Raw genomic sequence first — 13,529 nt, 5'->3', positions numbered from 1 at the left:
GCATGTGTACAGCCTGTGTAGTGGTTGATCTCTTTGTATACACAAAACCTGAGGCACATTTGACAGCTTACACAGTACCTGACAGCACTTGAAAAACAAAAAGAAAAAAAATCAAGATCAATGTCTTGAAAGAAAACCTGAGACAGAAGTTTTGGACTGCTGTTTCTTGAAGTTTCTGACTTTAACGCAATGTTCTGCAGTATCCAGTGATATAAAATAAAGATGTTAAAGGCCAATTTATTAAAAATTTCATTTACAGTTTCCGTAAGAGACATGTTTTGAAAATTCTGAACCCATAAGGAATATTTGGGCACCCAACCCCTAATTTCAACCTCCTCTTTACACAAGTTTTCATCTCTTCACAGGCTGGGAGTTTTGGATCTCAACCTGTCAGGTATGAAAGTTTAATAAGAAACTAGCTGGTTTTAATAGCCAAGAAATTGTCTTGTAGAAAAAAAAGGGAAGGGGGTGAAAAGCGTATAAAAGATGACACACTCACTTTATCAATTGATTAACATCTTCAAGAGAGGCAAGCTCTACGTTCCTACTGAAGCTCATCAGGATGAAGAAGTTCTACCCCTGTGCTACATCTCCAGCTTAGACACTAACTTAACCAGGAGTTAAAATCACAGTTAGCCTTGAAGTTATTTAACCTCCACAAGCCCCAATAACAACAAACTCCAATGTTTATTCACAAGCTACATAAAAAAATATTTCTTGTACTGACTCTGGATTTCCCACCTTATCCTTTTATGAAAGGTCCTTTTTGTGTATGGAGCAGAGAGAAAAAAGAAATTCCCACTGGACTTTCTCCATACCATTTGTTCTGCTAAACGTTTTCTACGTATCTGTCATTTGTCATCTCAGTGTTTTTTATCTCTCTTTAATGAGTGCTTATCTGGCCTCTTCATAGCTTTAACAACCTCTCCTCTAAGTGCCCTGTGGTTCTTTAGTAGCCATATCTCCCCGTGCCTAAGGCTTGGACCAGAGTGCCCCTACACTGTAGAGAGACATAAAAACCCCACAAAACAATGTCCCCTCCACAAAGAACTAACAGTCCAAAGATGAAACGAGAAGCACCAGCCAGATGAAATCAAAAGCTCATGGAGACAAGACAGTACTGACCTTTCTGACAGACAATTCTCAGCACACCAGAGCACGTTACATTTCATTTAGTGTCATGTTGCCTTATTATTTAGTCTATTTTAGCCAACGAGAAAAATTTCTCTCTCTTCTGCCTAACCTAAATAACTGTATTTCAAATAGTGACATATTTGCTCAGAGGTGACTAAGAACATACTGTCGAACCTTGAGGCACTCCACCAACTCTCTATCATGACAAAAACTGGTAACTGCCTACGTTTTTCTGTCTCGTTTTTGATATGTGGTCATATTTTGTTAATTTCTACATTGCCTACCTTCTTTGTGGATGCAATAACCAGTCTAAACAAATACTAATTGCATCTCCTTTATTCACTACCCAAGAAAAAACATTCCTAAGAGATTAATGGAATATTTTTTCTTTTGTCTGATCAGCACACTCTGTTCAGTTTTGGGGCTTATATTGATGGTCTCATCTTCTTTACTGTTACAATTGCTCTTCCATGTAAAGATGTAGGGCTAAGTGTCCCAGGTTTATTTAATGAGTCACAAACAACAAAGGAGAGGGACAATGTGCAGCTTTCTGAACACTGGGAACTGCAGCTATTTTTAAAGTGACAGGGTAGATACAAGGGAAAAAAACTTTTTACTGTGATGTTACAATCATTGGAACAGATTGCTCAGGGAGACTGTCAAATCCCTGAAGGCTTTCAGCACCCGTTAAGATTTCAACAGACCTCAGCAACCTCATCCAAAAAACCCTCAGCAACCTGCACTGCAGAGATGGGAACAGATAACATCTTGAGGTCCTTTCCAACTTTAATTATTTTATGGTTCTAGATCATCTTTAAGTTGTTTCAGAACTTTTTGTTGTACACCTGTGCATCATCTGTTGTTCTTTCACCTGAGTCAGAATATTAATCTGCTTCAAGAACGGGTCCAAGATATGAACCTCTTCAACATCTCAGCACTAAAGAATGACATGGAGAAATAGATTAGCTTCTAAGCATATGGCAACTGTTTTTATTTCTTCTTTTTAAATCCTGATCATGCTATAGCAACCCAACTGATTCATTCTCAAACTTGCTCTTTCTGATGCTGATGAAGAATTACTTGCATTTTCATTATTCAACCTAGCTCCGCTTTCCAACTAACTTTGCCACAATTTTCTAGTTTATATTCCTCTGCATTGGCATCAGCAACACATTTTTAGATTGTAAGGTAGTTGGATTTTTTTTTAGCACAATTGATCCCTCAAACCTCAACATCACCTTTCTGATCCCACTTTTGTCCACCACACATGCCAACTTCTCCAAATTTTTATTTCCTTCCATTACTTCACGGTTTGTGTCACTTCTGTAGACCTTGTTTTGGCATGCTCCTTTTTTATGCTATAGCTAGTCTTAACACCTCAGCTACTGTCATTTCTCAGACTAAAATATATGAAAAAATTGCTGTTCTAAGAAACCTCAGTCTTAAGCAGTTAGGGATTTGGAAGTCTGGCCTGTTTGTCCCACAGGCTAAATTCATCCATTGCCATTCTTGTGCTGGATTTTGCAGTCTTTGGTTTTCCAAGCCACTGCATACTCAATTTCTTCCCAAAGTGCTAGGCAACAGTACAGACCACAGCATACCCTTCAGATATCTTCCTAACTTCACAAATGTTGTTTATTCTGATTTAAAGAACGAAGTCTGCCAATAAGTCAAGAGCTTTAGCTGTTTGATTAGTAATAATTTCCAAGACAGCCTGTAGACGAATGATACGATTCAGATTGTAGATAGGTTCTTGAGCACTGCTAATGAGTTCATTAGGATTCCAAGTTGCAGGTCCATAATACTGTATGATACGTTGGGGTGTCCATTCATTTAATAAATATCGGTACCCCCCTTTTCTTGGGAGTTTGGAAAAATCAACTTGCCACTGTTGCCCTGGCTAACTTTCAAACACATTTCACATTACTGAGTCACCTGTTTTGTTACAGTATACAAGTTCCAACCTATCAATTTCTGATTTAGACTTTTATATAAATTATCAGCTCCCAATGCGTCTTATTATGTTCCGTTAGGACTGTGGTCATATTAAATTGGATGGTACCACTATACGACCATTCCTCAAATAAGTCCACTTACTTATTTTATCATTCATGTCCTGAATTAGCTTTAAGTTTTCTTTAGAATAGTTTGGCTCCTGATCTGTACTCATAGTTTGGATTTTACTGTCTGGTATTAAGGATAACTCCTCCTTTCCTACCTCCTCTACTACTCATCTGGCCTCATGGTCAGCCAGGCGGTTTCCAATTTCCAAATCAGTGCCTCAATGGGCCATCTTATGTTCTTCCTTCCTGGATGACTCTCTTATAATGGAGGGGGCCATTCCTCACATCAAGGTCTGGCATGGCACATGTTCCCACCGCTCAGCGCCTACTGGGTTGCAGCCAGCAGCAGAGCTCAAGATTCTTCTTGGTGGCAAACATGGAGGCCAACCCAGTCTTGCCCTTGATTGTGGTAGGAAGCACCTGACCAACCTTATTCCTTGTACTTCGTTGTCAATGCCGAGTTTCACCTGCGCATCCCATAACAAGTCACTGTCATGGTAAAACACAGATTTATATTAGTAGAACTAATACAGAGTGTATTTTATCTCAGTTTTTATGCCAATATCCCCCACAGCCCTGCTGACCAAGGGATATTGTTTTACCTGAACTAGGCAGGCCTTCCCCTTATCATTTTTACTGTAACAGGTAAAGCTTTTTTTTTTTTGCCTTACCTGGAATTTATTTCCAGATATACCTGGTTAAATATTTCTTTTACTTCAGGGAGGTCCTCTTTTCCACTTAAAGATTTTGGTGAATTTGGCATTTGTTTTCTTAGTTTGTACTTTAAAGGTTTCAGGATGTTTTCCTGGTGGCCAGTAGCTCCCACAACTGTAACAAATTCTTTTCACTGAAGTTTAACACCAAATAAGTTGGTTTTGTATTCACTAAAAATTCCACCTCATTTTTCCTAGTCCCTAGTTCACCAGAACCCCTTGTTGGTTCTTTAGCTTAGGGCAATCTCACTTCCAGTGTCCACTTTCCCTACAATATACTCATTCACTTCTGTCTGATATTCTTCCTCTGTCTCTGCTTCGTCTCCTGTACCAGTTTAGCACGACCCAGCTCTTCTTCCCTTACCTTCTGTACACGTCCCCTATTCCTTCTATCAACTTTTCTACATCAGGATTACCTAGTAAAAATCAACTCGTTTGAGTCCAGTCCTATTCATCACAACCAACTTTCAAACCTCCACATTTCCCCATCAAAGATTCACCTTCATTCTCCTCAGACCCACTGCCTGCCCTAAAGGGGCAGGTAACCGGTCCTGTTGTACAGCAAATGCTGCAGCAATTGGGGTGACATTGTCAGGTCCTTCTGCTCAATCGTCAGCAACAGCAACCCCCTCCTCCTCACCATCAGAAGGATTGGAGCAGGAGATGCTCTTCCTGCTCTGCAGGTTACACAAGCCTGCCTCTACAACAGCACTTCTGTTTTAACTCTTTCTTACCCTGAATGCAAAACTGCTACTTGTTGCTTTAAGTCTGTGTTCTTACATATCATGCCTTCGCAGGCAACCAGAAAACACCCTGCCATGCATCCACAGCATGACCCAGCCGCACCTTCGAGGGGCTACGGGGGTTTGTACAAACTCACCCCAATACCTTAACACTTTCACAGGGTCTTTGATTCTCCACCCCACCCCACCCCCCACTTCAGATCTTACATACATTAGTACAAGTTTTTATCTTACAACGTGTTTCATTCTGGTTGCTCCACAGAAGGAACCACAACCTGAGCTATCTTTTTTTTTTTAATACAAATATTTCAACAAGAACATCTTTCTAGTTTAGGTCTCAGGTTTTCCTAGTTTGGGCCTCAGATTTTCCTAGTTTAGGTCTCAGATTTTCTTTTTTGGGTTGTTTTTTTTTTTTCCCCTATCCTTTTCTAGAGCCATAATCAAAGATCAGGTGGTGTTAATCCCACACTCCTTCTGTCACACAAACATATCTGCACACATTACTTCATCCCATTTTCCTCTTGCCTCAAGAATAACGTTAACTGTAATAAAACATTGTAATTCAGTGTTCCATTTAATATACTTAATACAAAAATGTTCTCACATTTCCAGCATGAGTATAACAATTATTAATAACCTTATAATTATTAATTAAAAGGCCACTTTTCTCCACATTACAGCTTATACAGCAGCCACCATTGATTACAATATTTTATCAATGTTTTCCTATTCGCATTTCCACCAGCGGATCCTCCAATATCCTTCCAATGACTCAAAACACATCCTAAAGGGCTTTTCTTTAAAATCCCACCACTTTGTTTTCCTCCCATTTTCCCACTTCACACTAACAGAATACACTTAACACTTACAAAATGCAACATGCAGGTACCTTTCTACAGCAACACCAAGAACCCACTATTATTACCAAGAATACAGCCAAAATCACAATAATGATAATCAGAGTCAAATTTCCACATCCAGTAAGTCAGAAAACCGTAATAAGTAAGACCGTACCAAACGAGCCCTATAGGCAAACCTGCCAGGCTCTAAACGGCAACTGAATGCCAACAAAACCAAATGTATACTTAAGGTGCTAGCCACAAAAGTATACACCACCCTGCAGAAGTTAACTTTTGTCTTCTGACTTATGGGCTGTTCCAAATGACCGGTCTACCAAACAAACAAACCAAAATAAAGAATACCGTCACTTACAGCGATGGGGTCCTTGTCTGCCACCGCAGTGATCCGTTGAGTCAAGGAGTCCCTCCGGGAAATCCCGGGGGTACCCAAGGGAGTCCTATCCCCAGCGGGTCCTACAGCCCGGCAGAGAGGTGTCCCATCTGGGTGGCCAGATTGATTTAAAGAACTTAGTCAAAATTTCTTAGTGACTAAGTATCCTTTATTGGCAGCGCTGGGTGCATGAGGGAATGGCTCCACCAAAGTCGTGCACACGTGCACACCGAGGGAACCCCTCAGCCCTCTTCTTATACCAGTCACTCATGCCTATTCATCAATTTTGCGGGAACTCATTAACATATCTCACACCTAGACAATCAGCACATTCCATTCAAGGACCCAGCACATCTTCAAGTTAACATGACACTGTCCTTGAGGAATTGTCTCTATGCAGACTCTATTCCTTAGCGGTCATGTTTAAAGTCTCCATCTTCACCACGTTGCATGTACAACAGGAATCTAAGACCAAATGTCACTTTTTAAAGATAACCAACCCAAGGACTTAGCAGTCTGTGCATCATCATGTTGCAGTAAGGATCCCTGGACATCTCCCGACCCTAACTAAACATAGGCGCGTCATCCTTTAGACAAGTGGTACAGCATTCACTATTCAATTCTCAAACTATTTGAAAATTTTACAAGAATCTTAACTAAAACTGCTTCTCCAATTCCCTGTGAAGATTCTGTGTATGGTTACAATAGGTGCAGCCATTAAACTAGACTGATCCAAGCAGATGTTTGGAGAAATAATACTATTTATCTTACGATGCCTGTTGCAGCTCTAGTCTGTGAGTTTATTATTGCATAAACACACGATTAATGTCTTAGCATACCCTTTCAGCTAGCTTCTCAGCTTGAAGATGAAGGTCTCGGGCTAAGCAACCACTAGAACTGTTATCTGTTACAGAAGCAATGGAAAGCTGGAAATCAGCAACATGCCTGAAAAAAAGAACACAGGAAAATCAGGAAAAAAATCTGTTGAAACAATGGGGAGATTTGGCAGATCCAAGTTGACTCTGCATATAGTAAGTCTAACCGCCAAGCATAAACTTGGTACCTGAAAGTTCACTATGTTCAGAAAGCTGCAACAGGAGGCCAGATATTACCTTTTTTCTGATACAATCAGAAAGTAGACATGGTGAGAATACTATTTCAGAAAACATAAAAATTAAGCTTATGCATTAAGTGTAATCTACCTGCTAACACCATTACAACTCTTAAGGCGGACACTGAAAAAAAATATAACTTCACTTAGGTTCTAAGCCGTTTCACGTTCAGATCATTAATGCTGAAACACTTGCCATTCAAGCACTGCCTATAATTTGTACAGCTTTTTAAGCAGTTATATTTGTTTCAAGCTTGCTTGAAAAAAAATAGTGACTTAATTAGATTTAGGTATCTTCTTATAACTGTATTGGTTATCAGTTTAGGTATGTTTTTTCTGTACTACTTCCCTGAATTGCTGTTAAGCTCATGCAATAATAGGCACAACAGAAAATAACAAAATGTAACACTGTAACATAAAACGCAAACAGTACCTTTTTTTGGAGACAGGAACTGCAGATATGGACTTTATTAAGCTTTCTGGTGGCAGATCCAGAACTTTTGAAAGCTAAATTTGAAACAAAAAACCAAAGTGGCTTAAGCAAAAAAAGGTCCAGGAAAATCAGCGCTCCCTGTTTCAATACTCGTGGTGGATAAATCATTTATGTTTGAACTCAAATTTCAACCCAAGTAAAAAGAGCAAATACTTACTGTTACAAAAAAATATGTAACATAAACCCAAGAAACGTTGAAGGAGCCTCAGAAAAAGCAAGACACACACAGAGCCCGCGCCCCGAAGGACACCATGGAACCCTCGCCCGCTTTCAGCGGCTTGTCTCGTGGCTCCCCCGCACCGAGCGGGGGCCGGGGCGGCCCCTCCCCCCAGGGCCCCACCGACGCGCTACCGGCCCCCGCCCGGGGGGCGCCCCGGCTAACCGCTCACGGGCCTAAGCCCGCGGGGAGGGGGAACCTGCACGCCTGCTGCGGAGCTGGTGGCGTGAGGGCGACGTGAGCGAACCGCGGGGACAGCAGGACGGGGGTCCCCTCAGGCCGCCAAGGACCGGCCGGGGGGACGGCACCCCTCAGCCACCGCGCCCGCGCGTAGGAGCGGGGGAGGCCGCGGGAGACGGTCGAGTGCTCCCCCCCCAGGGAGGGGCGGGGCAGGGAAGCCCGCGCCGAGCCCCTGGGCGAACGTCGGGCCCACTGTCAGACGCCCAGAGAGGGGGGGATCTGAACGAGGGCAAGAAGGGGACGTCTCGGTTGTGGCGCACCCTGCCCCCACGCAAGCTGCGGGAGGGAGCGGCGTACCTGGGAAGCGATGCTCCTCCGAAAGGAACAGGCTGCCATGCCTGCACCGCCCGGCGGAAGGTCGCAGCCGTCCCTGGCCCCCCACGCCTCCTTTCCGCCCGCCCAGGGGCGGGCTGGGTCGTACCATTCTGGAGATGGGGGTAGGAAGGGAAGGAAGGGTCTGTTGGCCCCAGTTGCGCGGAGGAGGTGCGCAGAGGCAGAGAGGGCTGTTCCACTGCGCAGGGGCGGGGGTAGAGCGGCGGAGCGAGCGCGGCAGGCCGGAGCGTTTCGCGGAGAAGCGGGAGCCGGCCTGCGTGGCCTCTGCCCCTCCGTCTCTGTCGGCGGCGGGGCGGTAGGGGCGACATGAGCACGCACTCCATCTCCAAGGTGAGGGGGGGGGAGCGGGTAACGACGCCCTCCGACCGCTGCTCCGGGCGCGCCGGACGGCCACCGGGTTTCCCCACCCGCCTCGGCGAGGCGGCTTCGGGTCTGATGCCGCGGCGGCGGCCGGGCGGGCGGGGCCGGCGTGCCCGGAGCGCTGGCTGTGCCCTCGCCGAGGCGGGATGGGGGCTTCGCCCGCCCGAGCGGCTCCGCTGGAGCCGAGCCTGCCGGGCGCCGTGAGGAGAGCAGCGCGGTTTGCGGGCGCTGAGGGAGCCGGCCCGCAGAGTTGTCCGGGCTCCCCCTGCGCCTGCTCCTCATCCTCTCCTCACCCGCTGCCGTTTCCCTCGTCCCCTGTGCCCAGCTCCCTCCTGCCCTGCTGTCAGCCCCTTGCCTTGCTTGTGTCCAGTCTTGGCGGCTCTTGGTCCGTGCCCAGACCCCCAGGGGTCCCGTTTTGCCCAAGGCGCTTTCTCTTTTTTTCCCGGCAAACAGCCCTCGTGCCTTGCTCTTTTGGCCTGTTAGCACACGAAAAGCGCTTGTACTTGAGGTAAACCCTGCTAGAACTGAGCAGTGGTGTTGCAGCTGCAGGTTTTGTCAATTCCAGCTGAAGTCTGGTGGCATCGCTGGCTGCCACTTTGAAACACTTACTGTGTCTTTCCCCCCCAAAGTAATTGAATAGAGAAATAAAAAAAAGTGCTGTCACTCACGCGTAATCTTAAATAACTATTGTGGCTGTGATATTTTTGAGCTGAAAGCTTTTATCTGGCGTGTAGTCAGGGTTGGCAGTACGGGCTGTGCATTCAACAGGCTATGAGTTGTATGTAGCAAGACTTAAATTGTGGTGTCAAGCGTTTAACTTCCTCTCTTGCTTTATCATGTAGTGAACAACACCAGCGGTTCACAGCGAGAAGGGGTGCGTTTTACCTTTGGAAGACTCCTGTCTCTTAAATTGTTTTTCACTGAATTGTGACGTGCAGGTGGATCCTTTGGTATGGAAGTCGCTGCACAGGTTACTACTTTCAGGAGTAAAAGGAAATAGTTCCAAACAAAGTTAAAACTCAACCCGAAACAGGTGGATTTCCCTTTCAAAAATGGCTGTGGCCTTTAAGTAGATGGTGAAACGTCCCCCCACCCTGCCTCCTGTGTCTTCCATGTACTGCTAGTACTTTGCCATTTTTATATTCAGGTCTCTGCTATATTGCAGTGAGGTAGGGAAGTCCAATGCTTGTAAAGCATTAAATAGTATTTGTGTTTCCTTTGATTAAGCGTACATTGTTTCTTCTTTTTTATATATGGTTTGTAGTTACTTTGGCCAATTCCAGTTATGCTGTCATGAATTACTGTTCTGACGCATTGTGGGTACTGTAGCATAAATACAACTGTAACATAGCTTTTGGTAGTGGAATTATTTCAGAGTGTTTAGGATCTGCAGAATAACCACAACTTTTGTTGAGCCAGCTTTAGGTGGTTGTTAATTTACATGGTAAAATGGAAAGTATCTGAGGGCATCTCCAATTCATAAGGCTGTTTTTTAGAGGAGGCCAGGATTGTTATCAGTATTTTACTGCCATTTCTTACTTGTATAAGAAAGGAAATAACATGTCCGCAGTCACCCAGCAGACTAGTGGCTGGGATCAAAACTGAACATACCTCTGGAGTTTTATTTTCACTATATCATTCTTATGCTAGTGGCTGAACTGCCCTAGGTTGAGATCAGTAATATTTGCTTGTAAGAGCATCTCCATTGAGAAATAAAGGATTGAATCAGTCTGTCTTCAACACTTGCCTGTTTCCTTTGCCTTTGCCGTAGCACAAAAGCCTCACAGTTAGAGTTGGGGAATGCATATGATTTCTGATATATAGGAAATCATTATAACTCTTTCAAAGAGATGAGGTTTTATTTGAGTGAATGTGGGAAGAAATTTCAGATTTTGTGGAGGAAAATGAAAAAAATCTTCCAGAATTCAAAGCTTAATGCTTGTGCTTTATTTCCTCCTCCTTTGTGTGATGGAATGGATCTAACTGGGAGATGACTTCTATGTGCAGGACTTACTGGAGACAGGGTTTTTCTTTATCTGAACCTTCTCCAAACTATTTGTCATTACACTTCTGTCCATTTTTGCTTTTTCGAGTTGGGATGAACTTGTCGTCTGTAGCTAGGGCATCTGATTGGCTTTTGTAAGTGACTTAATATGCATTGCATTATTCTGGATTACCTTTTCCATGCATCCTAGCCTCTTGTGCTTTTTTTGTATTGTTTTTTTACTAAAACTCTACTGAAAAAAACTCTATTGATACATCCTCAGGGAATCATTTCCTCTTAATTCTAAACATATTGGAGGTTATGAGAAGTTTAAAGAATCTGCTGCTGTTCTAGTTGATGGTTGACTTGAACATAAGGGAAATATGAAAAAGTTCATCCCAAATATGCTGGGATAACGCTTCCACTGTTTTCCAGCTTGGAATAGGAATATAAAGGGACAACATGCAAATTGATATCCTTAAAGGTGCTGGTAATTCACTGAAATAAAAGCAGAATAAAGTGGCCTCAGGAGCCAGTCAGATTGGTGCTCATATTGAAGTGTTTGGTTGTTTTTGTTTTTTTACTATTGTCTAGGGCTGCTTTGTTTTTAAACCACCTTCCAAGAAGAGAAGGGTGCGTCAGGAAACAGGTTAGTGCATTTTGATACATGTTTCTATGCTTGAGAAGGGTTAATCCTGGAAGGTTTACCATATCTGGTTGAGTTCTGTCATAGCTGCTTGAGGATTTCTGTTCTTCCTTGATGCTGATATTGCTGAAAACTCATTTCTTCAGAGGGACCCCAGAAAATGGTTGGCTAGTGTAAATGTTTTATTTTTTCATCTCCAGCAAAAAATATTTGTCTCTGAACAGTTTTTCTATGAGAGTACTCCTTTCCGTGCTACTGTAAATTGTGTACTGACTGACAAAACTATTTACTTGAAGACTCTGAATGAGACATTTTTAAGCTACGAGTATCAGAAATTAAGTCCCATTCATAAGTCTCATATTCTGGATAGTTTGCCTAAGTTTCTTGAGGAAAAGAAGGGAAAAAAAAGGCATTTGTGAAGATGCCATGGCTTCTGTCCACTAGTATTTGTTGTATATATTTTCCCCAGTCGTATATCCTGTGTATACATGCTCTTGTCATTTGAAGAAGACTGAACAGGACTGAATCATTGGAGCCACAGATAATGCTGCTTGAATAATTGATGTTTGAGACTCAGTTAGGAAACTTACTGTTCTTATTCCCAGGTTAAACTTTTTCGGCATCACCAGAACTGTCAAAAGGCAGGCCAGTTGGTATTACAAAAGTGGAGGGGAAAGTAATGAGGCCAGTTTTTTGTGAAAATCACCACAGGCTCATTCATTACTTACTGTAAAACCTGCTTTAAAATTAATCCCAAATTATTTTTTCTACGAGACTTGGCAAATCTGTAGCTTAGGGAATGAGAGGTAGGGAAATAGAATCCAGTCTGTCATTCCATTTCTAAGTAAATCAACAATCAAGACCTATGCACTTAAACCACATTGAAATTTTACCCTTTACTGTATATTGTGTTTTCATTTCTGCAAGATTAGTAATGCTTGGACAAATCTTGCTAAACATGTTGTTCTAGTTAGCAGGTGCTTTAAGACAGAAAAATGAATTTGACTGAACTACCCCTAAAAGAGAGGTGGAGGTGAGCTAATTTTCTGCTCACAATCAGTTAGTTGGTTAGAATGGTGTTCTAAATAAACAGTACTTTGATGTGCATCCATCCAGTCTGGAATCCCAAGCTTGCAAGTGTGAAGTTGTGAAACTTCACAGGATGGATAGTTGATAATACTGTTGCACCTCACAAAAGGCCTTCTGTGTGCATTTGCATCTGTAGTTTGAGTTTTGATGGTATAAAAAGAGTATTATTGGTATATTACTTGGTATATTACCATGTGATGGCTGGATTTTCTTCAACTGAAAGCCTAAGACCCGTGTAATTTAATTGATTTTTCTTAAGGATGCAAATAGGTGTTTAGGGGAGACAATGAGGGATGCCTCTGGTTGCTCATTTACAGAGCTGTTTTGAGTGGTTCTGATGCTTTGAAAGATTGAATGTGCTCATCAACTAATTCTTTTCTAGAAGTCAGACCACTGCTGCTGCTACATTGAATGGCCACCAAATAGACATTAATGGCTAGCAAATTACTTCTTTTTATATACATACATGTAGAAAAAAAATCAATTGTTATGTTTAATGTTGTCTAGTAGCAACAGTTAACAGGCTGTTTACTTTGTTTTGTTTGTCTTTGTGTTCTTCCAGGTGGTGTTAGTAAAGCCTTAGAGCTATAGCAGGCCTGCTAAGCCTATACTGGGAGTAGAAGGATGGTTCCAAGGCTGTGCTTTTTCTGCCACCCACACACACCTTATTTTTTTTCTAAGGGAAATACAGACACTGTGAGTGTGGGAGGAAAAGCAATGAGAAAGATCTCACTCAGTTATACTAATTTCTATTCAGTCTCCCATTTTACTCCCACCTCTGTCTTTCCTTCTTAGTTGTAAGACGGTGGAAAGTTTCAGTACTGTGAATCTGTGAGGCAGATAAGCATCTGGAATCCAGATGTATTCAGAAAATATACCAATACATTGTTTTACCAAAAAGGATCTGATTCTCCTTTTCTTATTCATAAAGAACATGTATAGAAGTGAGAGGCAATTTAGAGATGAGCCAGAAATGTAGGTCTGGTTTGTACTTAAAAATTTTGCCGACATAGTTGTGTCAGTTAAATGTATTTTTAAAACATAAATAAATCTGTATTTCATGTAACCTGACAGTCCCGTCCCAGTATACTTTATTATTTTCCAGAAATCCGTTGGGGAACAGAAAGGTTTTTCATGTGTCTTTTACAAGGCTCGATGGGTCATATCTGACTA

The 13,529-nt window shown here is 42.6% G+C and overlaps 2 protein-coding genes across 6 annotated transcripts in view; one reads left to right on the top strand and one right to left on the bottom strand.

Annotated features, from left to right (window-relative positions):
- RARS2 (arginyl-tRNA synthetase 2, mitochondrial) overlaps positions 1-8,423 on the bottom strand; it is a 46,079-nt gene extending 37,656 nt beyond the window's left edge. For all 3 annotated transcript variants that reach the window (XM_080389375.1, XM_080389377.1, XM_080389376.1), the window contains exons 1-3: positions 8,242-8,423; positions 7,428-7,501; positions 6,723-6,828 (exon numbers count right to left, since the gene is read on the bottom strand). In XM_080389375.1, the coding sequence (XP_080245501.1) occupies positions 6,723-6,828; positions 7,428-7,501; positions 8,242-8,280 (219 nt within the window). In that variant the 5' untranslated portion in view covers positions 8,281-8,423. The remainder of the gene's footprint in view (positions 1-6,722; positions 6,829-7,427; positions 7,502-8,241) is intronic.
- A 17-nt stretch (positions 8,424-8,440) lies between these two features.
- The window catches only part of ORC3 (origin recognition complex subunit 3), a 37,690-nt gene continuing 32,601 nt past the window's right edge, over positions 8,441-13,529 (top strand). For 2 of the 3 annotated variants that reach the window (XM_080389348.1, XM_080389347.1), the window contains exons 1-2: positions 8,441-8,607; positions 11,216-11,270. In XM_080389348.1, the coding sequence (XP_080245474.1) occupies positions 8,584-8,607; positions 11,216-11,270 (79 nt within the window). In that variant the 5' untranslated portion in view covers positions 8,441-8,583. Of the gene's footprint in view, positions 8,608-11,215; positions 11,271-12,619; positions 13,332-13,529 lie in introns of those variants that run through there. The other variant, XM_080389349.1, reaches the window with a different exon arrangement.

Source organism: Falco punctatus, assembly GCF_963210335.1.
Source record: "Falco punctatus genome assembly, chromosome: 5".
Lineage (NCBI taxonomy): Eukaryota > Metazoa > Chordata > Aves > Falconiformes > Falconidae > Falco > Falco punctatus.
Note: the sequence above shows the minus strand (reverse complement) of the source record. Positions and strands in the feature narration are given on the sequence as shown.